Source organism: Cnephaeus nilssonii, assembly GCF_951640355.1.
Source record: "Cnephaeus nilssonii genome assembly, chromosome: 19".
NCBI classification, from domain to species: domain Eukaryota; kingdom Metazoa; phylum Chordata; class Mammalia; order Chiroptera; family Vespertilionidae; genus Cnephaeus; species Cnephaeus nilssonii.
The window spans coordinates 39,419,162-39,446,952 of record NC_137090.1 but is presented as its reverse complement, the minus strand read 5'-3'; the positions used below and the strand labels follow the sequence as shown (position 1 = coordinate 39,446,952).

Genomic DNA, 27,791 nt, shown 5'->3' with positions numbered 1-27,791 from the left:
GAAAATGTTAAGCATGGTGGTAGCCTCAAGTATTTGAAGGGTGAACAATTTGGGCTCAGATAGCAACACTGCTCTCTATGAGGCTGGGCTTCAGGTATTCATAGGGAAGGTCTAGCTGCTCATTTCGGGCCACAATTTCCTTTTCCAGTTTGTCCAGATCTGTTTGAAACTGCCTTAAAACAGCCTTGGGCTCAGGACCTGAGAAATACTCTTCTTTGTGACGCCCCAGTGGTACCTGAAGCAGAAAGAAAGGATCAATCATCTTCTAGTTCTAAGAAAAAGGAACCCAAACTCCAGTCCCTCACCCTAAAGTCTCCTTGTCAGCCATTAATCCCCTCAGAGTGCCAGAGGTCCCCTCTTACCAAGTCTGGTGTCGGCCGGCTCAGGAGCGATGGGAGAAACATTTGAACACTGGTCTGCCAGACATTAGGCAGTGAGCCCATCACTGTGTCCATTGTGACATCTTCCTTGGTGGTGGGTGAGGGCATCCGCATTGAGCATGGGGCATTAGGGACCCAGGCAAACCAGTCAAACTGGGGGAGGAAGAATCTGGAGTCACTCAGAAACTCTGATTCAGGACCCTATACTCAAGCTCTCTCCTTCAAGTGTCTCCTAGCTCAGAAGCTTTCTCTCAGAGATCCTGGCTTTCAGTTGTCCATACCTGGCCTGCGTTGACTGCTGCATGCTGGGCAGTGCATCTGAAGATGCACATAGTAAGGAAATGGCAGAGCTGAGCTCGAGACTGGAAGGACACAGGGAAACCTAGAGAAAAGAACAAAGCTTAGAAACTGCAGTTCCAAAGGAGGTAAGGATACAAATGCTGATATCTTGGCATGTCTACATATTAGAACTAGTTAGTGTTCATTCATTCAAAAAGTCATGAACTAGTATGTACCAGACACTATATAGGCATGGGGAATATCCTGGTGGGCAAAACAGACTGTGGTAGTGAAGAATGATAATAAACAGAATAACTAAGAAAAATTTATACACAGTTTGTTAGTGATAACCATATAAGTAAGGCAGGAAAAGGATATATGAGGTGTAAAGGAGATAGTTAATAATTTAGTCAAGAGACCAGTCCTTGCTTTGCTGCTGACTAACTGCATTACCTTGGACTACCTGCTTAGGTTCTCTGAGCTGCTATTTAGTTTACTCTGAAAATAGAGATAATGATAGTTACCTTATAAAGGGATGGCCCAGGGATATGGTCTATATAAACCCCCTCAGTCCATTGTAGGTATGTTATAAGTTTGAGAGTGGGTAGGGCTGAGAGGTTGGTTGGTCAACTATCCAGTGTTCAAAAAGCTGTTAAAAGTAACAGGAGAGAGGTAGACAATCAAAAATAAAATGGCACAAAAGAGTAACAGGCTCCACACAAAGGAGGACATCCATGTGGCTACTAAACCTAGGACAAGTTCCTTGGTTCTACCAGTCACTGGGAGAATACAACTTAAACTGAAATGTGAAAACAACATATTTACAATGTGACCAAAGTATTTTTTCAAATATTTGAGAAGATACTGACTATATCTCATACTCTTTGGAGGATGAGTAAATGTTTACAAGCACATTGGAAAACTGTCAGAAACCACTAAAACTAAACATACACATATCCTATGACCATCAATTTCACTTCTAGATACACACCCAACAGAATTGTACACACGACTTGTTCACAGCAGCAATGGCATTAATAGCCTCGAAATGGAAACAAAGTCTATCATATTCACAAAATAGAATAATATGATTAGAGATCCAAGATGGCAGCCGAGAGGACGGCAGTGAGGGAGAGAGTGTGAGTGACTGAGGGAGCGAAAAGGTAGTGCATGGGCATGTGGGGCGTGTTTGTGTGTGTGTGTGTGTGTGTGTGTGTGTGTGTGTGTGTGTGTGTGCGCGCGCGTGCACGTGCGTGTTTGTGTGACAATTATATTCCACAGGAAGGCTCCCCTAGCTGGGTGGCCTCTCCCACCACTGCAATCTCTCCCAGGGTGGCTGGCTCTGCCTCAGAGGCCTCGCCATCTTGAAGGGGAGAGCTGCTGTGATGGGGAGCCCAGCCTCACCTCCACCCGGGGAGCCCGCAGACCCCACCCGAGACCCTACAGCCACACCAGCCAGGGACCTGCTGCCTTGGCTGTGAACCCAGTAACACAGAGCCTCCAGCCTCCCCAGCCACAAGCTCCTAAAAAGTTTGTCCAGGGGGAGACAAAATGGTGGCTGAATAGGCAGATGTGTCCTGTGCCTTCTCACAGAGCAGATAGAAGAAACAATTAGGCAGTTGTGGGGGGACCAGGCCTGCAGAGGAGGATAGTTGGGGCAGGTACCCAGGCCCTCTGGGGATGGCAGTTGGTGGGGACCAGGCCTGCAGGGGAGGACAATTGGGGGGGTGTGCAGGCTTGCAGGGGAGGGCAGTGAGGGGTGACCAGGCCAGCAGGGGAGGGCAGTTAAGGGTGACCGGGCCAGCAGGGGGGGAGTTAGGGGCGACCAGACTGGCAGCGGAGGGCAATTAGGGGTGACCAGGCCAGCAGGGGAGGGCTATTAGGGGAAATCGGGCCGGCTGGGGAGCAGTTAGGTATTGATCAGGCTGGCAGGGGAGTGGTTAGGGGGTAATCAGGCTGGCAGGCAGAAGTGGTTAGGGGCAATCAGGCAGAGGCAGGTGAGCAGTTTGGAGCCAGCAGTCCTGGATTGTGAGAGGGATGTCCAACACTGGGATCGGGCCTAAACGGGCGGTTGGACATCCCTCAAGGGGTCCCAGATTGGAGAGGGTGCAGGCTGGGCTGAGGGACACACCCCCCCGCCCCGTGCATGAATTTCATGCACCAGACCTCTAGTAAAGAATAAAAATGGTGACAAACAAGTGCCTATAAATAATAACCTTTAATATAAATGGATTAAATGTTCCAATCAAAAGACATGGGGTAGCTGAATGGATTGGAAAACATGACCCATATATCTACTTTCTACAAGAGACTCACTCAGAACAATGGACTCACAAAGATTGACAGTGAAGGGATGGAAAAAAAATTCTCAGGCAAATGGAAATGAAAAACAAAAACAAAAACACCCAAAAACTTAAGGTAGCAATATTTATATATGACAAAATAAACCTCAAAGTAAAGGCCATAACAAGAGATAAGGAAGGCCACTTCATAATACTAAAGGGAGCAATTCAGCAAGAGGATATAACTCTGGTAAACATATATGCACCCAATACAGGAACACCAAAATACAAAAAAACAAAACACCAAACTCCTGGAACATATCAAGAGAGAGATTGACAGCAATACAGTCATTTTAGGGGACTTTAATACCCCATTGACGCCACTGGATAAATTCTCTAAACAAAAAATCAGCAAAGAAACATCAATCCTAAATAACTCACTAGATCAGAAGGAATTAATTGACATCTTCAGAACATTTCATCCCAAAGCTACTGAATACACATTCTTCTCAACTGCACACAGGACATTTTCAAATATAGACCACATATTGGGACACAGGCAAAGTGTCTTCAAATTTAAGAAGATAGAAATCATATCAAGCATCTTCTCAAATCACAATGGCATAAAATTAGAAACCAACTACAATAAAAACAATGAAAAAAATCAAACACTTGGAGCCTAAATAGCATGATATTAAATAATGACTGGGTTACCAAAGAGAGCAAAGAAGAAATAAAAAGTATTCTGGTAACAAACAATAATGAAAACACAACAATTCAAAATTCATGGGACACAGTGAAAGCAGTCTTGACAGGGAAGTTCATAGCTTTATAGGCCTACCTCAAAAAACAAGAAAAAATGGTAATAAATGTCTAACCTTGCAATTTAAAGAATTAGAAAGAGAGCAACAAGAAAAAGGCCAGAGTAAGGAGAAGGAAGGAAATAATAAAGATCAGAGCAGAAATGAATGACATAGAGACCAAACCTCCCCCGCCCCCGCCAAAAAAAAAACAAACAACACCCCAAAAACCCCCCAAAAAACAAAAAAATCCACAAAAATATAAACAAAACAACAATACAAACGATCAATAAAACGAAGAGCTGGTTCTTTGAAACGACAAACAAGATTGATGAATCTCTAGCCAGGCTCACCAAGAAACAAAGAGAGAGGACCCAAATAAAATCAGAAATGAAAGAAGTGAAGTAACAACAGACCCCATTGAAATACAAAGAATTGTAAAAATTTACTACTGAACATCTCTGCTTCAATAAACTGGACAGCCCAGACAAAATGGACATATTCTTAGAAAAATACAAGCTTCCAAAACTCAATCAGGAAGAATAAAAAAACCTGAATAGGCCGATAACTACCAATGAAATTGAAGCAGTAATCAAAAATCTTCCAGCAAACAAAAGCCCTGGTCCAAACAGCTTTACAAGGGAGTTTTACCAAAACATTCAAAGAACTAAAACATATCCTCCTCAGACTATTCCAAAAAATTCAAGAGGAAGGCACACTTCCAAGCTCTTTCTATGAAGCCAGCATTACTCCAATTCTAAAACCAGATAAAGACACCACAAAGAAAAAGAACTACAGGCCAATATCCCTGATGAACATAGATGCTAAAATCCTCAACAAAATTCTAGCAAATCGGATCCAGCAATACATTAGAAAGATCACAAACCATGAGCAAGTGGGATTCATTCCGGGGATGCAAGGATGGTACAATATCTGCAAGTCAATAAATGTGATACATCACATAAACAAACCGAGAGACAAAAATCACATAGTCATATCAATTGATGCAGTAAAAGCATTTGACAAAATCCAACACCCTTTCTTGATAAAAACTCTTAGCAAAGTGGGAATAGAGGGATCATACCTCAACATAATAAAAGCCCTATATGAAAACCTATAGCCAACATCATACTCAATGGGCAAAAACTAAAACCATTTCCCCTAAGAACAGGAACAAAAGGGGCATGCCCACTTTCACCACTCCTGTTCAACATAGTAGTGGAAGTGCTAGCCATAGCAATTAGACAAGATGAAGAAATAAAAGGTATCCAAATTGGAAAAGAAGTAAAACAGTCCTTATTCACAGATGACATGATACGGTACCTAGAAAACCCTAAAGACTCCATCAAAAAATTACTAGACTTACTAAATGAATTCGGCAATGTAGCAGGATACAAAATTAACACCCAGAAATTTATGGATTTTTTATACACCAATAATGAACTCACAGAAAGAGAAATTAAAAAAACAATACCATTTACCATTGCACCAAAAAAATTAAGATATTTAGGAATAAACTTAACTAAGGACGTAAACAACCTATACTCAGAAAACTACAGGACACTGAAAAAAGAGATAGAGAAAGACATAAACAAATGGCAGAACATACCGTGTTCATGGATTGGTAGAATCAACATCATTAAAATGGTCACACTACCCAAGCAATTTATACATTCAATGTAATCCCCATTAAAATACCAACAGCATATTTCACAGACCTAGAACAAACTCTCCAAAAATTCATCTGGAATTAAAAAAAAAAAAGACCCCAAATAACCACAGCAGTCCTGAGAGAGAAAAACTACGTTGGATGGATCACAATACCAGATATCAAGCTATTTACAAAGTCACTGTTCTCAAAACTGCCTGGTACTGGCACAAGAACAGACATATAGACCAATGGAACAGAACAGAGAACCCAGAAATCGATCCAAGCTATTATGCTCAATTAATATTTGACAAAGGAGGCAAGAGCATACAATGGAGTCAAGACAGTCTCTTCAATAAATGGTGCTGGGAAAATTGGTCAGATACATGCAAAAAATGAAACTAGATCACCAACTTACACCATACACAAAAATAAATTCAAAATGGTTAAAAGACTTAAATGTAAGACAGGAAAACAAAAAAATCTTAGAAGGCTCCATAGGCAGCAAAATATCAGACATATGTTGTAGCAATATCTTTAACGATACAGCTCCTAGGGCAATGGAAACTAAGGAAAAAATAAACAAATGGGACTACATCAAAATAAAAAGCTTCTGCACAGCAAAAGAAACCACCAATGAACCAACAAGAAAGCCCACTGCATGAGAGAACATATTTACCAATGCTATCTAAGATAAGGGTTTAATCTCCAAAATTTACAGGGAACTCATACAACTTAACAATAGGAAGATAAACAATCCAATTAAAAAATGGGCAAAAAATAGACACTTTTTGAAAGAGGACATCCACAAGGCCAAGAGACATATGACAACATGCTCAAAGTCACTAATCATCCAAGAGGTGCAAATCAAAACAATAGTGAGGTACCATCTCACACCTGTCAGAATGGCTATCATCAACAAATCAACAAATGACAAGTGCTGGAGAGGATGTGGAGAAAGAGGAACCCTCATGCACTACTGGTGGGAATGCAGACTGGTGCAGCAACTGTGGGAAAAAGTATGGATATTCCTCAAAAAACTAAAAATGGAACTCCCATTCGACCCAGTAATCTCACTTCTGAATATATCCCAAGAAACCAGAAACACCAATCAGAAAGGACAATCTGCACACCTATGTTCATAGCAGCACAATTCACCATAGATAAGATTTGGAAACAGCCTAAGTGCCCATCAGCAGATGAATGGATTAAAAAACTGTGGTACATCTTCAGAATGGAATACTATCCTATATAATAAAAGCCTAATATGCTAAGTGTCCTGTCGATCATTCAACCAGTCAAAGCGTAATACGCTAATGATATGCTAAGGCTGCTCAATCGCTCGCTATGACATGCACTGACCACCAAGGGGCAGACAGTTGACCGGTCGGCCAGTCGCTGTGATGTGCACTGACCACCAGGGACTGGATGCTTAATGCAGGAGCTGCCCCCTGGTGGTGAGTGCAATCCCACAGCAGGAGCACAGCTCAGCCAGAAGCTGGGCTCATGGCTGGTGAGTGCAGCAGTGGTGGTGGGAGCCTCTCTCGCTTCTGTGGCAGTCGGACATCCCTCAAGGGCTCCAGGCCAGGCTGAGGGACCCCCTCCCCCACCAAGTGCACGAATTTTGTGCACTGGGCCCCTAGTGCTGCTATACAAAAGAAGGAACTTTTACCATTTGCAACAGTGTAAAAGTTGGACCTGGAGAGCATTATACTAAGTGAAATAAGCCAGTTGGAAAAAGATAACTATCACATGATCTCACTCATATGTGGGATATAATGAACAACATAAACTGATGAACAACAATAGATCCAGAGACTAAGAAACACTGAACAGACAGTCCAACTTCAGAGAGAAGGGAAGAGGGTAAGAGATCAACCAAAGGACTTATATGCATGCATATTCACATAACCAATGGACACAGACACTGGGGCGGTGGGGGCTTGTCTTGGGGGAAGGGAGTAGCAGGGAGGGAGTCAATCAGGGAAAAAGGAGACATATGTAATACTTTAAACAATAAAAAAATTAAATTAAAATTTTTGGAAAAAAAGAAGAAAAAAGAATAATATAGAATGAGAACAATGAACTACATGCTGCATGTCACAACAGCATGGGTAAATTTGAAACATTTTTTGAGACATTAGTGAGTGCATGTTTGTATTTTCATTTGTGTGAAGTTCAAACAGGTAAAATTAACCTGTGCAATATAAAGTGGTTACTTTTGGATGTAGAAGGACTGGAATAGCACAAGTGGCTTTCTGGGGAGCTGGTAATGGTTTTTGTTCTTTGTGCTAATTATATAGGTATGTCATCTTACTAAAAGTTCAAGTTGTAGGCTAATAATTTATAATGTTAACTTGGCTCCATATTTGTTTTATTTTAATAAAATTTCTACCCTCTTCAAAAGTCATTATGAATATTGAGATTGTGCTAGCTGTTTGGTTCAGTGGATACAGCATCAAGCCATTGACTGAATGGTCCTGGGTTCAATTTCAGTTAAGGGCATGGACCTCGGATACAGGCTTGATCCCCACCCAGGTCGGGGCACATGTGGGAGTTAACCGATGGATGTGTTTCTCTCACATAAATGTTTCTCTCCCTACCTTCCACTCTCTCTAAAAGTTAATGGAAAAATATCCTGGAGTGAGGATTAAAAACAACCAAAAAACAACACTGAGCTTGCCCTCCTATTCCCAGAAAGTATTTTCCAGTATTTGGGTTATAATGCAGAAAAAAAGAGAAGTCATAGACTCATGTTGGAACTGGAACAGCATCAAACCCACTGTCCTATTCACTCAATTTACAGTTGAGATGCTGCTCAGGGAGTTCAAAGACCTGCTCACCTCTTATATTTGCTGAGCATATTGGGGAGATAATTTTTTGGAGTGGGGCATATGATCACAATCATTTTACATCGATTGCTTTACACATGTTTTAACTTTTCACATTCATTATTTCATTTGGGACAAGAATTATATTCACTTCAGAGAAAGTATATTAAAAGTCAAAGAGATTAAATGGCTTTCTCAAGTCATAGGTCTGGGAAGAGAAAATGTTAACACTCTGCCTTTAAAGAGGGTGATGAGAGGAGGCGAGAAAATGGTGGCAGAATAGACAGACGTGTTCCGAGACTTGTCCCACAGCAGAAAGAAAGAACAGCTGAGGTTTGCACGGGGAGTGTTTGTTAGCAAGCTAAGGGACAGCTAAACTCCAGGAGAAGGTGGGGACTGCTAGACGGGGTTCCCCTGACCGGGCAGCCCCCACTGTGGCTGGGTCCCCTTCTAGAGCTACGGGCTCGGACGGGGAAACTGCGCCATCTTGAAAGGGAAAGTGGATCTTATCAGAAGCCTGAAAATCCACATCTGCAGCAACCACTGAACAGCTGGGAGCCCCAGAACACCTGTCCCCAATTGGTGCAAACACACGGATTCAAAGGAGCTCTTCACTCCACCACAGAAAGGTCAGATTTCGCCGGGGATAAGGTGAGGTCTCTGGTCCCGGCGGGAGAGAGAAACACGCGCACTGCTGGAGCGGGAGGGCCGGGGAAGTCTGTGCCTAGAAAAGTCCATGGCTGTTGGGGCTGGCGTGATCCATGAATGTGGAAGGCGGTCCTCAGAGCTGCTAACAGAAGGGATCTCTAAACGGCAGCCCATTTTGATCTGACGCGGAGGGACAGCCTGGGAATTTCAAAGGTGTGCAGGCTGCTTGGACTTGCGCGCAGACCCATTGTTCGCATGATTAGGCTTTTTCCTCTTCATTTCCTTGCTTCTGATTACTAAGCAAGGATCACCCAGTTGGGGACACCCTGGGAGACAGCAGGGGGAAGTTGTTTTTCTGGAACCTGGGGATCGGAGCGGGGAGTGACCATCAGAGAGCCAGCTCTGAGGCAGCCCAACTCCAAAAACCAGTATTGAGTGCCACAGGGAAAGAAGGCTAGAGAGGCCATAGAGACTCGGAAGTCAATCCAGAAACACTGCCACCCAGGGGCTGAATCACAAATTGACTCTTGTGTAATCAAAAATAAAGGAATAGGAGAAATTAAGACACTGCCTGCTTAAAAATCAGGACTGGCTTACAACACTGAGGAGCAGTGGAACGCAGGGAACTGCAATACTGTCTGGACTGGGAAACAGGCGTGCCAAACAGAACAACAGAGGAAGTGAATGACCTTCACTACTGCACATTTTATTATTTTAATTTTTTTATTTTCATTTTTTGCATCTTTTACTTAAGAAACTATTTTTTTCTTTTTTCCTCACTTGATTTTAACTTTTTAATTATTACATTTTTATTTTCAATCAGCATTATTACTACTACTATTTTACCTTTTTTTTTAAGTGTCATTTTATTTTCTCTTTATTTTACTTTGGGATTAGTGTTCTACATTCTATTTGCATCTTTCCTTTAGCATCGTTTTACCCTATCTCAACTCTACCTTTATGCCATCACTCTATTCCTAACCTTTCCCCTTTTGGTGTCCTGTATATCTTAACCCTTTCCTGCTTTAGATTTTCCCTATTCTTTCTGTTTACCCCCTGCTAAAATTTCACCCTACTTATATATCTAATTTCCAATCCCCTGCTCCAAGTCCATACACACCTCTCTCTTTGCTGTCTTAACTATCAAAAATATTGTTTTTCTCTCTGTCCTTTTGTTGTTGTTTGCTTGAATGTTGATTATATGGAATTTTTATGCTTTTTTTGTGAGATTGTTTTGCTTATTCTTTTTTTTGGTTTGGTTTTTTTGTTTGCTTTGTTTTTTACTTCTGTTTTCTCTTGCCTCGCTTGATATTAGTTGGTGTTATAGTTTGTATTAGTCTCCAGGTTCTTGTTGCTGACATTTGCTGGGATTAGTGGTTATTCTATTGGAGTTTACTATATATATATATATATATATATATATATATATATATATATATATATATATATATAGTTTGTTCCTCTTTTCTCTCTTAGTCTCGTTCTTGTCTCTCTTACTTATTTTTCATTTTCCCAATTTCATTTTGACACTACTTTTTCTTTCTTTCTTTCTTTCTTTCTTTCTTTCTACTCTTCTTCTTTCTCTCCTATCCCCTAATTTGCCTTTCTCTGGTGGTCACCTATATTGGAGGTTATTAATATCATGAATACATTTCTGTTCAGTGCTTTGTGTGTTGTACCTGGTTGTGTTGTATTTTGTGCCTTTAAATCAATGCAGGAGAGAGAGAGAACTACATAACCAGACATCCGGAGAAGAGAGACCATGGGGAGACAAAGAAACAGCACGCATATGAAAGAAAAGCAGGCATCACCAGAAAAGGAAGTAATCGAATTAGCGGCAAACAACCTATCAGAGAAAGAATTCAGAGAAATGGTCATAAGGTGGCTGAAAAGAATGGAAGACAAATTCAACAATATGAGTAAGAACCAAGAGGAAATGAAGAAGAACCAAGAAGAAATGAAAAATGACATCGCTGCTGTAAAGAACTCAATAGAAAGCATCAAGAGTAGACTAGAAGAAGCAGAAGACCAGATCAGTGAGCTAGAAGACAAGATGGGAAAAAATACCCAAGTAAAGTAGCTTCTAGAAAAAAAAAATTAAAAAGCAGGAGGAGAGCCTAAGGGAACTTTGGGACAACACGAAACAAAACAAAATCCGCATAATAGGGGTTCCAGAAGGAAAGGAAACTGAGCAAGGAATAGAAAACCTGTTTGAAGAAATAATGACAGAAAACTTTCCTGATATAGGGAAGAAAAAACCCACACAAATCCAAGAAGCTCACAGAGTCCCAAGCAAAATGAACCCCAAAAGACCGATGCTAAGGCACATTATAATTAAATTGGCAAACACCAACGACAAAGTAAGAATCTTAAAAGCAGCCAGAGAGAGACAGAAAGTTACATACAAATAAACCCCAACCAGACTAGCAACTGATTTCTCAACAGAAACCCATCAGGCCAGAAGGGAATCGAATGAAATATACAAAGTCATGCAAAGGAAGGGTCTGAATCCAAGAATACTGTACCCAGAAAGGATATCAATCATAATTGAAGGTGAAATCAGGAGCTTCACAGACAAAAAAGGACTAAGGGAATTTATCACCACCAAACCAGCAATGCAAGAAATGCTAAAGGGTCTGCTGTAAAAAAAAGAAATAGGAAGTGAAGAAGAAACACAGGGGTATAGAATAAAAATGGCGACAAATAAGTACCTATCAATAATAACTTTAAATGTAAATGTATTAAATGCCCCAACCAAAAGACATAGGGTAACGGATTGGATAAGAAAACAAGACCCATATATCTGCTGTCTACAAGAAACCCACCTCAGAAAAAAAGATGCACACAGACTGAGGGTGAAGGGATAGAAAAAGGTTTTCCAGATGAATGAAAATGAAAAAAAAAAAAAGCTTCGGTAGCAATACTTATATCTGACAAATTAGATCTCAAAGTGAAGGACATAACAAGAGATAAGGAAGGCCACTTCATAATACTAAAGGGAGCAATCCAACAAGAAGAAATAACTCTGGTAAACATATACGCACCCAATACAGGAGCACCCAAATACATAAAAAAACTCCTGGAGGATATCAAGGGAGAGATTAAGAGCAATACAATCATAGTAGGACACTTTAATACCCCACTATCAAATTTGGACAAATCCTCTAAACAAAAAATCAGCAAAGAAACATCAATCCTAAATGACTCACTAGACCAGATGGAATTAATTGACATCTTCAGAACATTTCACCCCAAAGCCACAGAACATATATTCTTCTCAAGTGCACATGGGTTATTTTCAAAGATAGACCATATGGTGGGTCATAGGCAAAGTCTCTTCAAATTTAAGAAGATAGAAATCATATCAAGCATCTTCTCAGATCACAGTGGTATAAAACTGGAAATCAACTGTAATAAAAACAATCCAAAGAAATCAAACACATGGAGACTAAACAGCATGCTATTAAACAATGATTGGGTTACCAGAGAGATCAAGGAAGAAATAAAAAACATCATGGCAACAAATGACAATGAAAACACAACAATCCAAAATCTATGGGACACAGCGAAAGCAGTCTTGAGAGGGAAGTTCATAGCTCTACAAGCCTACTGCAAAAAACAAGAAACAATGGTAATAAATTACCTAACCCTACAACTCAAAGACTTAGAAAAAGAGCAACAAGAAAAGCCCAGTGTAAGCAGAAGGAAGGAAATAATAAAGATCAGGGCGGAGATAAATGACATAGAGACCAAAGAAACAATACAAAAGATCAACAAAACCAAGAGCTGGTTATTTGAAAGGATAAACAAGGTTGATGAACCTCTAGCAAGGCTCACCGAGAAGCAAAGAGAGGGGACCCAAATAAACAAAATCAGAAATGAAAGAGGTGAAGAGATCCAAGATGGCAGCGTAGGTAAACATCTAAACTGCTGCTGTGCACAACAATTTCAAAACTACAAGTAAAAGACAAAACTTCTATCACCCAGAACCATGGGAAAGCTGGCTGAATGGAAGTTCTACAACTAGACGAAAAGAGAAAAGAGCATTCAGGGCACAAGCGCTGAAAAACTGAAGTACGGGGGCGCGCGTGCAATATGGGCTGGTGGCGGATCCCGGCTGGCAGCGGGCATTGCTTTCTTCAACCCGAAGAGAGACAAGCTCCCGATCGCTCTGAAATCCAGTTTCTGGGGAGAATCTGGACTGTCTGCCATCGGGTCAGAATGTGAGGGTGGCTTGCGTGCAGAGCTGCGTGCAAGAATAATTGTTTGCTGTGCTGGGGCGCGAGACATGGGGACATGGTCGGAGAGGCAGAGACGGCTCACTGCCAGCCATCGCTGTTTGCCACACCCTAGCCTAGTGACGCCCTGAGACTCCGCCCCGCACAATCTATAAACACACCCAAGCTCCAGGCAGTGGCTTTTGCATATGAATGGCCTTCTCTATTGCAGTTTAACCTAGCAAACTTGCAACCCGGTGCAGACAGCTCCAAACCCTCCAAGCTCCAAGCAAGGAGGAGAGGACTGTGGTTTTCACTGTAGCTCGTGCAGGGTGGCCTCAGACAGTAGCTGAACTGCACCCCATTGGAGATCTAGAAGCCAGTGTACATAGTGGTCAGTGTGAGACACCAGATTTCAACTCCTCACATCCATAAGTGACACATTCGGGAGGCGGACTCAGTGAGCACCAAAGCCCCACTGAAACAAGGCCTGAACCATAAGCGTGTCTCCAGCACAGCAGTTCTTCCATTATAGAAACAGTGAGTCCTCACAGCCTATTGGCCTAGAGGTCAATTCCTCCCAGTGTACCAACAGCAATCAGGTTTAACTACACCAAGACTTTGCACTCAGCCCACAAACGGGTGTACCAAGAGCGACCACCTCGGGTGATTGGGGAAGCTGAGCTACTGGCCCTTATAGGTCACCTACCACACAAAGCCACTCCATCAACACAGGGAGGCACCAAAATGCGGAGACACAGAAGCATGTCACGAATGGAAGAGATGGAGGAAAGTAAACTACTGGACAACAGAGTTCAGAACCACATTTATAAGGTTACTCAAGAATCTTCTAAAAACCGCTGAGAAACTTGAAGAGACCTTCAAGGACCTTAATGATAATGCCAAAAAAAATGGAAAAGGACCAGTCAGAAATTAAGCATACACTGTCTGAAATAAAGAATATACAGAAACTCAACTGTAGATCAACATACCCCAAGTGTCAAACCAAAGATCTGGAATATGAGGAAGCAAAAAACACCCAACCAGAGAGGCAGAAAGAAAGAAGAATCCAAAAGTGTGAGGATAGTGTAAGGAGCCTCTGGGACAGCTTTAAGCATACCAATATCCGGATTTTTGGGGTGCCAGAAGAAGAAACAGAGCAGGATATTGAAGGCCAATTGGAAGAAATAATGACAGAAAACTTTCCCTACCTGGTGAAAGAAATAGACTTACAAATTCAGGAAGCGCACAGAACCCCAAACAAGAGGAATCCAAAGAGGACCACATCAAGACACATCATAATCAAAATGTCAAGGGCAAAAGACAAAGAGAGAATCTTGAAAGCAGCAAGAGAAAAACAGTTAGTTACCTACAAGGGAGTACCCATATGACTGTCAGCTGATTTCTCAACAGAAACTATGCAGGCCAGAAGGGAGTGGCAAGAAATATTCAAAGTGATGAACAGCAAGAACCTACAACCAAGATTACTCTACCCAGCAAAGCTATCATTCAGAATTGAAGGTCAGATAAAGAGCTTCATAGACAAGAAAAAGCTAAAGGAGTTCATCACCACCAAACCAGGATTATATGAAATGCTGAAGGGTATTCTTTAAGAATAGGAAGAAGAAAAAGGTAAAGGTAAAAATTATGAACAACAAAAAGACATCAAATACATACCTACCAACAAGTGAATCTCAAAATCAAGTGAATAAAAAATCTGAAGAACACAATGGACTGGTGAATATAATAGAATCAGGGACATAGAAAGGGAGTGGACTGACAATTCTCAGGGGGAAGAGGGTATGAGAGATGCAGGAAGAGATTGGACAAAAATCTTACACCTATGTATGATGACAGTGGCAGGGGGTAAGGGCATGGGGTGGGGTGGGGAATCAGGTGGAGGGGAGCTATGGGCGGGAAAAAAAAAAGAGGAACACCTGTAATCTGAACAATAAAGATTTATTATAAAGTAAAAATATATATATATATTTTAAAAAAAGAAATGAAAGAGGTGAAGTAACAACAGACCCCGCCAAAATACAAAGGATTATTAAAAAATACTATGAACAACTCTATTCCAACAAACTGGACAAACTGGAGGAAATGTACATATTCCTAGAAAAATATAACCTTCCAAAACTCAATCAGGAAGAATCTAAAAATCTCAATAGGCTGATAATTATGGAAGAAATTGAAGCGGTCATCAAAAAGCTTCCGAACAAAAGCCCAGGGCCAGACGGCTTCACAGGAGAGTTTTACCAAACATTCAAGGAAGGAACAAAACCTATCCTCCTCAGACTATTCCAAAAAATTCAAGAGGAAGGAACACTTCCAAGCTCTTTCTATGAAGCCAGCATCACTTTAATGCCAAAACCAGATAAAGACAACACAATGAAAGAGAATTACAGGCCAATATCACTCATGAACATAGATGCCAAAATCCTCAACAAAATTCTAGCAAATCGGATCCAGCAGTACATCAGAAAGATCATACACCATGACCAAGTAGGATTTATCCCAAGAATGCAAGGATGGTACAATATCGCAAATCAATAAATGTGATACATCACAGAAACAAATTGAGAGATAAAAATAACAGTCATATCAATTGATGCAGAAAAAGCATTTGACAAAATCCAACACCCTTTCTTGATAAAAACTCTCAACAAGGTGGGAATAGTAGGATCATACCTCAACATAATAAAATCTATATAAGATAAACCCACAGCCAACATCATATTCAATGGGCAAAAACTAAAACCATTTCCTCTAAGAACAGGAACAAGACAGGGATGCCCACTCTCCCCACTCCTGTTTGACATAGTACTGGAAGTATTAGCCATTGCAATTAGACAAGAAGAAGAAATAAAAGGCATCCAAATTGGAAAAGAAGAAGTAAAGCTGTCCTTACTGGCAGATGACATGATATTGTATATAAAAAACCCGAAACACTCCATCAAAAAACTAATAGGCTTAATAAATGAATTTGGCAATGTAGCAGGATACAAAATTAACGCCAAGAAATCTATGGCCTTTCTATACACCAATAGTAAACTTACAGAAAGAGAGACTAAAAAAGCAATCCCATTTACCATCACACCAAAAAAATTAAGATACCTAGGAATAAACTTAACTAAGGAGGTAAAAAGACCTATAAGCGGTAAACTACAGGACACTGAAAAAAGAGATAGAGGAAGATGTAAACAGATGGAAGAACATACCATGTTCATGGATTGGTAGAATCAACATCATTAAAATGTCCATACTACCCAAAGCAATCTATAGATTCAATGCACTCTCCATTAAAATACCAATGCCATATTTCACAGACCTAGAAAGAACTCTCCAAAAATTCATCTAGAATAAAAAAAGACCCCGAATAGCCACAGCAATCCTGAGAAAGAAGAATACAGTAGGAGGGATCTCAATACCAGGTTTCAAGCTGTATTACAAAGCCACTGTTCTCAAAACAGCATGGTACTGGCACAAGAACAGACATATAGATCAATGGAATAGAATAGAGAATCCAGATATCGACCCAAACCACTATGCTCAATTAATATTTGACAAAGGAGGCATGAACATACAATGGAGTCAAGACAGTCTCTTCAATAAATGGCGTTGGGAAAATTGGACAGATATATGCAAAAAAAAGAAACTAGATCACCAACTTACACCACACACAAAAATAAACTCAAAATGGATACAAGATTTAAACATAAGATGGGAAACCATAAAAATACTAGAGGAATCCACAGGCAGCAAAATCTCATCATATGCCAAAAGAACTTCTTCACTGATACTGCCCTGAGGGCAATGGAAGCTAAAGAGAAAATAAACAAATGGGACTACATCAAAATAAAAAGCTTTTTCACAGCAAAAGAATCCATCAATAAAACAATAGGAAAGCCCACTGTATGGGAGAACATATTTGCAAATGGCATCACTGATAAATGTTTAATCTCCAACATCTACAGGCAGCTTCTACAACTTAATAAAAGGAAGATAAATGATCCAATAAAAAAAATGGGCAACAGACCTAAATACAATCTTTTCAAAAGAAGACAGAAGGAAGGCCAAGAGCCCCATGAAAACATGCTCAAAGTCACTAATTATCCGAGAGATGCAAATCAAAACGACAATGTGGTACCATCTCACACCTGTCAGAATGGCAATCATCAACAAATCAACAAACGACAAGTGCTGGCGAGGATGAAGAGAAAAAGGAACACTCGTGCACTGCTGGTGGGAATGCAGACTGGTGCAGCCACTGTGCAGAACAATATGGAGTTTCCTCAAAAAACTGAAAATGGAACTCCCATTTGACCCAGTAATCCCACTCCTAGGAATATATCCCAAGAAACTAGAAACACCAATCAGAAAGGATATATGCACCCCTATGTTCATAGCAGCACAATTTACAATAGCTAAGATTTGGAAACAGCCTAGGTGCCCGTCAGCAGATGACTGGATCAGAAAACTATGGTACATCTACACAGTGGAATACTTGCTGCCATAAAAAAGAAGGAATTCTTACCATTTGCAGCAACCTGGATGGAATTGGAGAACATTATGCGAAGTGAAATAAGCCAGTCAATGAAAGAAAACTACCACATGATCTCACTCATTTATGGATAATAAAGAACATTATAATCTGATGAACAAAAAGATAGATACAGAGACAGTAAAGCATCAAGCAGACTGTCAAATTACAGTGGGAAGGTTAGGGCGAGGTGGGGGAGATAAGAGATCAACCGAAGGACTTGTATGCATGCATATAAGCATAACCAATGGATGCAAACTCTGGGGGGTGAGGGCATGTATGGGAGTGGAGTGGGGGGGCAATGGTAAGATATGTACACATATAATACCTTAATAAAAAAATGGAAAAAAACATCAAGGTGAGATTACAACAACAACAACAAAATAAAGAGTGTGATGAGAGAATAATGGCACAACGAGAACCATGAAACCTGAGGGAGAACAGTGTGGGTGCAAGTGGTTAAAGCTCACAGTCAAATAAGTATTACAAGTGCTCTGATGTGGATATTTCATGGGGAGAAGCATGAAAGAGAGAATGAGAAGGGTCTTTTGGACCATGAGAGACAGAAGTGAGATATACTACAGAGATTTTGGTCCTGAAGGGCTGATGAAGTGCCATTGGATGAATGGGGAAGGTACAGACCAAGATACTTTGGGTTAAGACTCCACTCCGTGGTAGGTGTGTGGTTTACTGATGTGTGCATTACCAGGGCCTGGTTATAGGTAATAGCTCTTAGCTGTTCGCTACAGTTATTGCATGGAAGGAATGGAAGGGATTCAAGGTATTGGTGTGAAGTGTGAAAGGGGAAGAATGATTAAAAACAATCCCGGCTGGCCTACCTGTACTAGAGAGAGGAGTATGAATCTGAGATGTGCTCAAAGGCTATTTTTTTTAAATTATAGATTAAAAAATGGGGTAGGGGACCTGAAGGTGTTCACTGGTGTGGAGGGCACTTTTATCTAAGAAAACTTGAGTTCCAAAGATCATGACACTGAGTTTGGGTTTAAGTAAAAAATATATACAGTATTGAGATTAAATCTAGAAATGACCTTGCACTGTGGCAGGTGTGTGTGATGTCTGGATCCTCCCTGTGTGCTGGACAGTAGAAGGAAGGAGGAAAAAAGAGGGAAAGCTAGGATGGGCTATCATGGGCTTTGGTGGGGATAATCTCCCCATTTCTATCCTTAAGTAAGAAAATTGACAATCATTAGGAGAGAGCCTGGCAGGGCCTGGGCAGATTCCTTACTGGCTGTAGTTCTGGCCTTATTAGTCCCCTTGGAAGGTTAAGGACATCTATGAAAAAGCATGAAGGTCTCTGAGGAGGACAATCCTTGAGTTTCTAGAATTGTCCTGGTTCTTAGGAGATCAGAATGGGATTCAGATATTTTATGTGTGGAGGAATGGGCATGATGAGGGGTTAGGGTTATGTCCCCAGATGGGCAAGACTGAGATGGGGTTCTTTGCAGAGTGTCCAAGGAGTTCTCTTCTCTGGGGAGGGATATTACCTTGGTCCTGGGCCTGGCACAGCCCCACCTCAGTGATCTCTCGACACCAGGCCTGCAGCTCAGGGTCCCCTCTCACGACGTCATCCTCATGGTAGAAGAGGTGGATGATCCCCTCCACGTACCTGCCCAGAGGAGAAGGGAGCTGAGCTTCTTGAGAGTAGAAGGCTGTAGCCTCTGACTGCTACTCCTTTTCTGTGGCATCTATCCATCTGACTCTCACTGTATCTGGGGACAGATCTTACAAGACTTGCCTTTGGGACATCCCCCTAGTTCTTTCTACACACTAGTTTAGAATGGAAGAAAATGTGGATCATTCATTTAAAAATTCCATATATATGGTTGATAGTCACTCCATAATAAAATCCCTGATTCTACCAAATCCCTTGGTTATACCCACCCACACAATTCTGCCTACTTACACTGGCTATTTCAATCTCCCCATTTTCAGACCCCATCCACCGTCTTCTTATTCTTTCTCATCATTCTCAGGATTGAGTCCTCTGTTTCTCCTGTCTGGACCTCCTTATTTCATGTTCCTTTTGTCCCATGCTGACCTCAGGCCAACCCCATTTTCATTATTCCTAATGCCCCCTTTTTACTCAGCTCCCACTCTCACCCACCGAGCAATGATCTCCCAGAGTCGTAAAGCATCATGGGCATAGAGGGCACTTGGGATTCCCAGCAGGCCCCGGTCAGCCAGATCATCAGGAGGACAGAGAGAGCGGTATGTCAGCTGAGTCGTGGCCCGACGGAGCACCTGCACATGCCCTCCTCCACCTGTGCTTCCTGCCTGTGCCAATAGACATGAGAGGTCTTCAGGGGAGAAACAGAGCTGGAGAATGTAGCATAGTATATGAAGTGGTCAGATGTGGCCTTTTCAGATTCAATGACATTGGCATAAAAGGACAAGGCTCCTGGATTTAAGGGTCATGACATTCATACAAGGGGGCCTGGAATCTTGAAAGTGATAGGAGGTCATGCAGAGTTGGATGATTAGGTGGCCACTCCATTACCTCCTTACCTTATCAAATAAACCTCCATCTGAGATGAGTTGAGCTCGTGCCCGGGTGTTGACGTCCAGCGTGTAGCGTGTGTGTGGGATCAGGAGCTGGATGGAGAAGGTTGAAGGGGGTGGTTTATGTACGACATGCTTGGGTCCTTCTTTATTAGGGAGTGGCACTCAGCATGGAGACTTTCTGTCCTCTTGATGCTTATCTACCTGCTAGTGCCTTTGCAGGCTGGTCTCATTCTTCTCTGATTTCTTATTCTCATGTTTTCCTATTGCCCTGTGAGTTGAGCTTTGGAGTCTGACTGATCAGGATTTTAATTTACACTTCACCACTAACTTTCATACTTGAACAAGATAATAAACCCTCTAAGCACCCATCTCTTTATCTCTTTACAGGGGATGACAATATGGTCTCATTACGGGTGCTGTGGTGATGCTTATGTGTATAATGTATGAGAGTGTTCAGCACATTGCCTAGCACATAGATGTCCTTGAATAGTAGCTGTTATCATTACCTTCATTATTTCCACCTCGAGTATAGATGTTCTTTGAGAATCAGTCCTTTAACTTTTGATTTTTTAAAATAATTTTTCCTATCATACACATCCCTACAGTTTAAACTTGCCTTTCTATTAATTTTCAAAGCTGCTCCTCTAATCTCTAGTTGTTTTACTCACATTTTTTTTTTTTTAATTTCAGGATTAGGGATTGTGTGGGTAGAGTACTTTCAGACAGAATTAAAGGAACCATATTGATTTATCTTCTTAATCAGCCAAGGGGCCGTTGTCAAACCTCCTCCCACCACCAATTAGGCACTGTTAATTTCCCCTGCTTTCCCTTGGTCATTATAAAAAAGCCATCTGATCCTCACGTGCATTTGCTTTGTGTTAAACAATTTTGTTTTCATCATGAGATGGACGATTCATACGTTATTATTATTTATGTGAGTTAGTGATGCTGCAGAGAAGAAAGGACCCAACTGATATCATTGGTATCAACATATCAAGGCAACTCACGTTGGTCTGAAACTTCAGAAAGATTAAAAAAAGATGCTGAGTTTCACAGAAAGCCCAAAGTCTACATCAAGAGTAGATCAGAAAACAAAGAGCTAATCATAATAGCAAGAACTACCAATTTTTGTAGCATCTAGCCTGTTTAATGCTGCTGTTCTGTTATTCCTCATTAACTCAATGATGCAGTTCCTATTACCCTCATTTAGAGATAAGAACACTGAGAACACATCTGGTAAGAACTGAGGCCAGGATTCAGATCCCAGCAGCCTGAATGCAGAGCTGGTACAGGTACATAGATGACATGGGCAGGCTTAGCCCTCCTGGGTGGCCCGCCATAGGAAGAAGTTGTTATGGTGAGAAGAGACACATGTAGATGGGGCTGTGAAAAGGGGATTTAGAAGACTAAAAGTGGGTTCAACCACTAAGATACACAGAAGATGGTGCTGCAAAAGCATAAAGTCAATCAAATCCAAGATCAATGAATTCTATTAGTGTCTACCATGTCTATGTTACTCTAGAACCCTAAAGGGTCATCATTTCCAATGGACAAGTTTGGGGATGAAGATGGGGTCTCCTGGAGGAAGCACAATTCAGATGTTCTACCTAGCATGTACTGACATATATTGCTACTACTTCAAACTCCATGTACCTAAAACTGAACATGTCCTCTTTCACCTACAAACTGGATTTTTTTATTGCATTGTTTCTGACAATTGCTCCTATTCATAAGCCTGTATCATTTTTCCTCCTGTTACTATATGTGAAGTGTCATAAAGACTTCAAAACCATTTTTTTTGCAAGCATATGGCTATTTTTGCTGCCTTCTCACTAGCAATAGATTCTAAGCTCACTGTTTTATAAAATCACAATATTTCTAGATCAGTACAGGTGGGCTCTATCTACCAGGTGGGCTCCCAGTTATTGCAGAAGCTCAGGCCTCTGAGCTTTCTCTTCAATCTTGCACCCAGGCATGCTGCATCTGCTATTTCCTCTCATCACAAGGTCTTTGCATTTTCCTTCCCATTTAGCTAACTACCATGCCATGCACCTCTCATCGGGCAGGATAAATAACGGATGGGGCTGCTCTTTTCTTCATTTGGTCTTCTACTTAATTATTTCCAAGTTGTAGTGGTGGAACATTCTCCATAAAAATATAGTGTTTATTGCATTCTCTCTTTATTTCAAAGTCCATTTCTAGATACTGTTTTTTTTAAAAAAAATAAAATTATACTCCTACTCTACAATGGACTATGCTGGAGAATGTCAGAGCTGCCTTATAATAAATGCTGAATGTATACTAAGTGACTTGACTTAGTACAATAGATGGCATCTCTCTGTATTATTTTTAAAACTGCATGAAAATCTATGATAATCTCAAAATAAAGATAATTTAAACATTAGAAATAAAGCCACAAAGCTCGAGGTCCTGAAACAACCATCTCTTCTTCTCTAGTTACACATTCCTATAAAGATTTTTTTTTGTTATAATAAAATGGACACTTGCTCAATTAGAAGAAACATTGTTAACATGTTCCCAACCAGATGGTTTAGGCTTTTTAAATCTGGGAGAATCGGTTTTTGTTTCCTTTCGCTGGGATGTGAGGGAGATGGGACATGGAGGGTAGAGGATGTACCTTGAAGACTGGGTGCAGTCCTGGGAGGCACCTCATTGTGGCCACAGTGATGACCTCAGCCAGTAGGTGAGTGTTCAGAATGTGATACTGGAGCTCATGTAGATGGAAATCTGAGCTTCGGACCCAGATCTTTGCCAGAAGCCAGGCAAGTGGAGGATCTGAGGGCAGGAACAGTGATGGGGTAGGGTTGCTGGGATTGGGAGGCTCGATCTGCAATGAAGATAAATTAAGCATTCATTAACCTTATCACAGGTTAGATGCCATGCTTAGTATTCTGGGGGAAACACTGGTCACTAAGATTGTTATCTCCCAGAGGGTTATAATCTAGTAGGAGGAATGAGGACCATTCCACTCATCCTTACACTAGCTGTGGGGAAGCATGAGTGACTTACTGGCCAGTTTCAAAGCCAGAGGAATTGGAAAGAGGTGTCCAGTATGACTGAGAGAAATCTGATGAGGGTGTAAGTTAGGATGGTAGAATAGGAAGGAGAAGCTGGACGTGTGAAATACCTGACAGTTCTCATCAATTGATTGAAGAGAACAGTAAAAATGAAAACATATTAAAGGGAATAAAGACATCTAAGAAAGAAGGAATATTCCACAGATTCTAAGGTCAGAAAGAGATTGAGTAGCCTTAGGGTGAGAACCAACAGAGACCATTATGAGTCTTAAAAAGGCAATTTTGGGTGAGTATTGGGCAGATTGGAAGGTTGAAAAGAGACTGGAGATGAGGACAGGTCTCATTGACTGAGGCAGGGGTAGGTGACAAGAGTCAGTTGTCTTTGTCCCTGGGCAGAGGTTGGGGATGAACACAGAGTAGTGTTAGGAGGAGGATACCCATATCACCTCACCTGGATGACCATGGGCAGCAGCTTCCCACTGGGCTCCATCTTCAGCATGACAAGGGGGGCAGCCAGGTACTGCTTCTCTCCTTGGATCACATTGGCTGGAATTCCATCCAGTAGGATGAAGTCAGCCTCAAACAGGGAACCGTTCTGAGGAACAGAGGACCATATCCATGGTTAGTTGAAAGCATACCTCCACACGGCCAAGGCAAAGGGGCAGAAATGTAAAGACATTCACTCTCTTTTCTTGCCATTATCTTACATCAGTACCAGAGTCCTAGTGGCAGAAGTGAAGGAAGCACCAGAGCATCAGGTTCAAGTTCCCTCATTTTACAGGGAGGGCTAAGACCCCATGAAAGGAATCTTCCCTAGAGACATGCGGCTTACTGGTGTCAGAGGTAGTTTTAGAAGTGGGTATGCCAGTTGATTGTGTACCACAGGTATGCCGACTCTTCCCTTAAGTTGCCCAAGTTCCTTTCCCTAATATCTCCTAATGGTCTGCTTTATTGGCTGTATCAATCCTTGATGCTTTCCCCTACATACTTTATCTCCTATAGGATTTCTTCTAGCAGAGGACTCTGTATCCAAGGACAGTGGCTCATCACAGCCTCCCTTCCCTGACTCACCTTTGGTCCCTCCCCTTCACCACTTGACTCCTCACACAGATAAGAAGAGAACAATAAAGGGCTGGAGGGTGTACCTGTAGTTCTTTCTCCAGCTGGGCCTGAAGGTCCCCCATCCCTGAGGGCATTACCAGCCGGGAGGGCAGAGAGGTGGAGCGTCTCAACAGCATGGGATTGGCACCACTGAGGAACTGGTAGCCAAAAAGCTCATCATCCTGCCAGCACTTTTGAACCTTCTCTGAGGGGTCAGAGTGGAAGTTAGGAGGAGGATATTCACCACAACTCAATTTCTCTCTTCCCCAGACTCTAACCCAGGGATTTAGTTACATGGCTCCTCCATACCCAGCCCACATATTTTCATGCCTGAGACATGTGTGAGATCCCCATGCATAAGTTTTGTTTTTTGTTTTTGGCAAGCAATTTTAGGGACGATGGAGTATGACAGCTCATTAACAGGGCCATCCAGGTGTTATGGAGACCTGGGGAAACCACTGACCAGCCAGGGCAGTCTTTTGTCCCCAGAATAATGCATCAAAATCTTCTAGGCTGTTCCAGGATCTCAGGAAGGCATAAACATGTTTAAGGGCAATATCCATAATCCTAGAACAGACATCAAGGATGAAACCATCAATTTACCAAATCCCACCTGTTTCTGGATCCACCAGCCCCACTCCACTCTGACCATTTCCTCACCCTGTAATCATTGTCCATTCATAGTCCAGCCTCTTCTTCTCGTGGAATCTTGTATTTGCTGGTAGATCATCTATACTGTCTGCAGCTATTGTCAGGGGTAACCCTTCTCTCCAGGTGGCCCAGCTAGCAGATGGGGACAAAGGTTAATGAAGGGGATAGAAGTCAGTGATGGAGGAAGTTGTCAGGGAAGGGGTTACAATTGGGAGGCTTGTAATAGGGTGGTCACCAGTAGATTTGCTGTCTTTCCTCCAGTTCCTGTTCTCGGTGCTTCTGGAACACATCCCAAGTATTGTTTCCTGCCAGGCGGGCTGGGGAGACATTAAGGCAGTTGACTTCAATGCTTTCTGCAATCTCATGCTATGCCCTGGCTTCTTCTAATCTCCTATTTCTTAGGTGCATGGCATCATACGCTTTTGCCATTTTTTTTTTCTGGCTCTGTCTCCCTACTTACTAGTAATTTACTAATCATTCATCTTCACCTACTCCCTTTTCTTCATTTTACCAATCTTCGTTCTCATATTTGTCCTGAGAGGAAAATCCCATTTTTTGACACCCTAATGTAACACTTAACTCTAATCTATCTATCTATCTATCTATCTATCTATCTATCATCTATCTTCTTCATTATCTATGAATTTCATTCTTAATCAGCTGATATGTCAACATCTATCTTATATTATCAAACATTCCTTTGTTAATTTCCCCCATTCTGGTCCTTCCTTGTCCACACCTTAAGCTATTCTCCAAAATGACATATTTCAAGTTAGGTACACTTACATCCTCTGACATCAACCTACTTCCACTGTCACCTGTTCCCTGGGATAAGATATTCCATGTGTGCCAAACCAAGTAGTGGATCCGTGTTGCTGCATTTACCTGGCTTCACCTCACCTATCCTCGACTTCACATAGTTTATAGTTGGTAACCTGGCTTAATCCCGCCTCATCGGGACCTATACTGACTTGTGCCTCAAAGACATTTAGTTCAGGTTTCCAGTCTTACCTGTCATTTCCCTCAATTGTCTCTCGTACTTATTTCCTAAGGTGACAGATTCTGTTTGCTGTCCTCATTCATCCGCACCCCATCAGTGTGCTCCCTGCCCTCACAGATGTCTTCCATGTTTTCACAGCCAAACCAGCTCTTCATGTCTTATTGTTTGTTGCTCCCCTTCCCTGCCTCCTCTTGGGGATCACATGTGTTAGCTGTAGGGAGCGGTTATAGGGTTAAGCCTCGGACTGACCTGCTGGCAAAGTCGCAAACAAGTCCCAGCTTAGAGGGCACAGTCCTCTAAGCATAAAGCTTGATCTTGTGACAGCTCCCTAGATCTTTCCTGGGTAGCTAACGGCTGTGGGAGGGGCAGCAAGTGCTGCCAAAACAAGTGAAACTTACAAGAACATTGTAGATTACCTTGTTTGTCCCTGATTATAAATAAAGCATCAGCTTTGCAGTCTGGGTCTGTTCTGTGGCCTCAGCAAGGCACGGAAGATCCACCTAGACCCAGCTTATTCTCTTTCTCTATCTTTACTCTTCATCCTTCACCAGCCCTGCCTCAGGCTTGCCGAACCCTTCCTTGGCTGTGCTGGCGTAGCACAGATAGCCTTACCTGTTCCTGCCCTAACTTGTTCGCAGTCACATAAAGATCTCCTTTCCCCTTTACTTTGGCTCTTCTGTTTTCCAGCCTGGCTGCACCTCCCATTCTCTGTGATCACCTTTTTGAGAGGTGGGATCGACACATCACTCATTTCCCTGTCCAGTCCCATTTCCAGTTCTTTTCATTCTGTGTATGAAATTCCCCCAGAGCTTTCTTTCTCGGCTCTCATTTCCCCCAACCACACATTCCACCCTTTCCTGTCTTGTCCATCTTGAACCTGCTGAGCATGTACTTTTCAACCCCTCTAGGACCTTCCTCAGTGCTAGCCCCTGCTCCAGTACCTCCAGTAGTCCTTAGTTCGTGCTCCCACTTCCCTGAGGCGGCCCCTCACCGGTGCCCTCGGGCAGGGTCAGCAGGTCCTCGCCCTGCACCCAGCGGTAGCAGGGGAAGGCGGCCTCCTCTAAGGCTCCTGGGCCCTGCACGGTGATGCGGTCGCAGAACCAGGCGTCGTCCACCAGGGAGTGGTGTTTGCGCAACTTCACGAACTGCACTGTCCCCAAGTCCTGGGAAATGTCCTGCTCAAACTCCTCCACCTGTGGGGACCAGTGAGACTTAGTAGTGGGGACCCGGGAGAGGACTTTTAACTGAGGGTGCGGGTCCTTTGTGGAGTCCGGGGACAAGGCCTCCAGGGACAGCATTGCCTCCTCCCAACACCTGCGCCCTGGGTCTCAGACGCCCCATTGCACCAGGAGGAGGATGGACGCGGGCAAGGCCTGAGCATCATACACCCATGCACTCAATGAGCTCGCACTGCGCCCATGCCTGCGCTCTCAGAGGACCCTCCCCCTCTGAACACAGATCCCATAATGACACTGGCCTGGGGTCACTTGGGAAAGGAGTTGAGGCTGAGTGGAGGGGGAAGGGAGAAAGGGATTGAGCCCCTAGTGGGCCCTGGCTCTGACCCTCTCACCTACAAAGGCGCAGTTATTCCTTCTCACTGGAAGTCCCAGCCAGCATGGATGCTCCCTCACTGGCTCCCAGCTTCCTGTGTCCCGCCCGCCCTATGAGGCAAGCCCAGTCCCACCAGGTTCTGAGTCCCCGCCTCCCCCACCCACCTGGCCCCTGGCTGGCCTCAGCTGCAGCTCCAGCTCCGCCTCCCCGCGCTCCCCCACCAGCCACAGCTGCACGCGGTTGAAAGACCCAGAGAAGAGCCAGGCCCCGGTGGCCACGTGGATGCGGTAGCGGCCCAT

General features: G+C 42.5%; 1 protein-coding gene across 1 annotated transcript; it reads right to left on the bottom strand.

The window, feature by feature from the left end:
- Positions 1-55: 55 nt before the first annotated feature.
- Positions 56-27,791, bottom strand: LOC307115221 (polyunsaturated fatty acid lipoxygenase ALOX12-like; the record flags this gene model as incomplete). Its single annotated transcript, XM_079798325.1, has 14 exons — positions 56-235; positions 363-533; positions 662-762; positions 19,134-19,255; positions 19,754-19,923; positions 20,155-20,241; positions 22,790-22,999; positions 23,641-23,784; positions 24,335-24,495; positions 24,754-24,857; positions 24,951-25,073; positions 25,177-25,258; positions 26,933-27,134; positions 27,657-27,791. 14 exons carry the CDS (start codon positions 27,789-27,791, stop codon positions 56-58), a joined length of 1,992 nt encoding a protein of 663 aa, XP_079654451.1.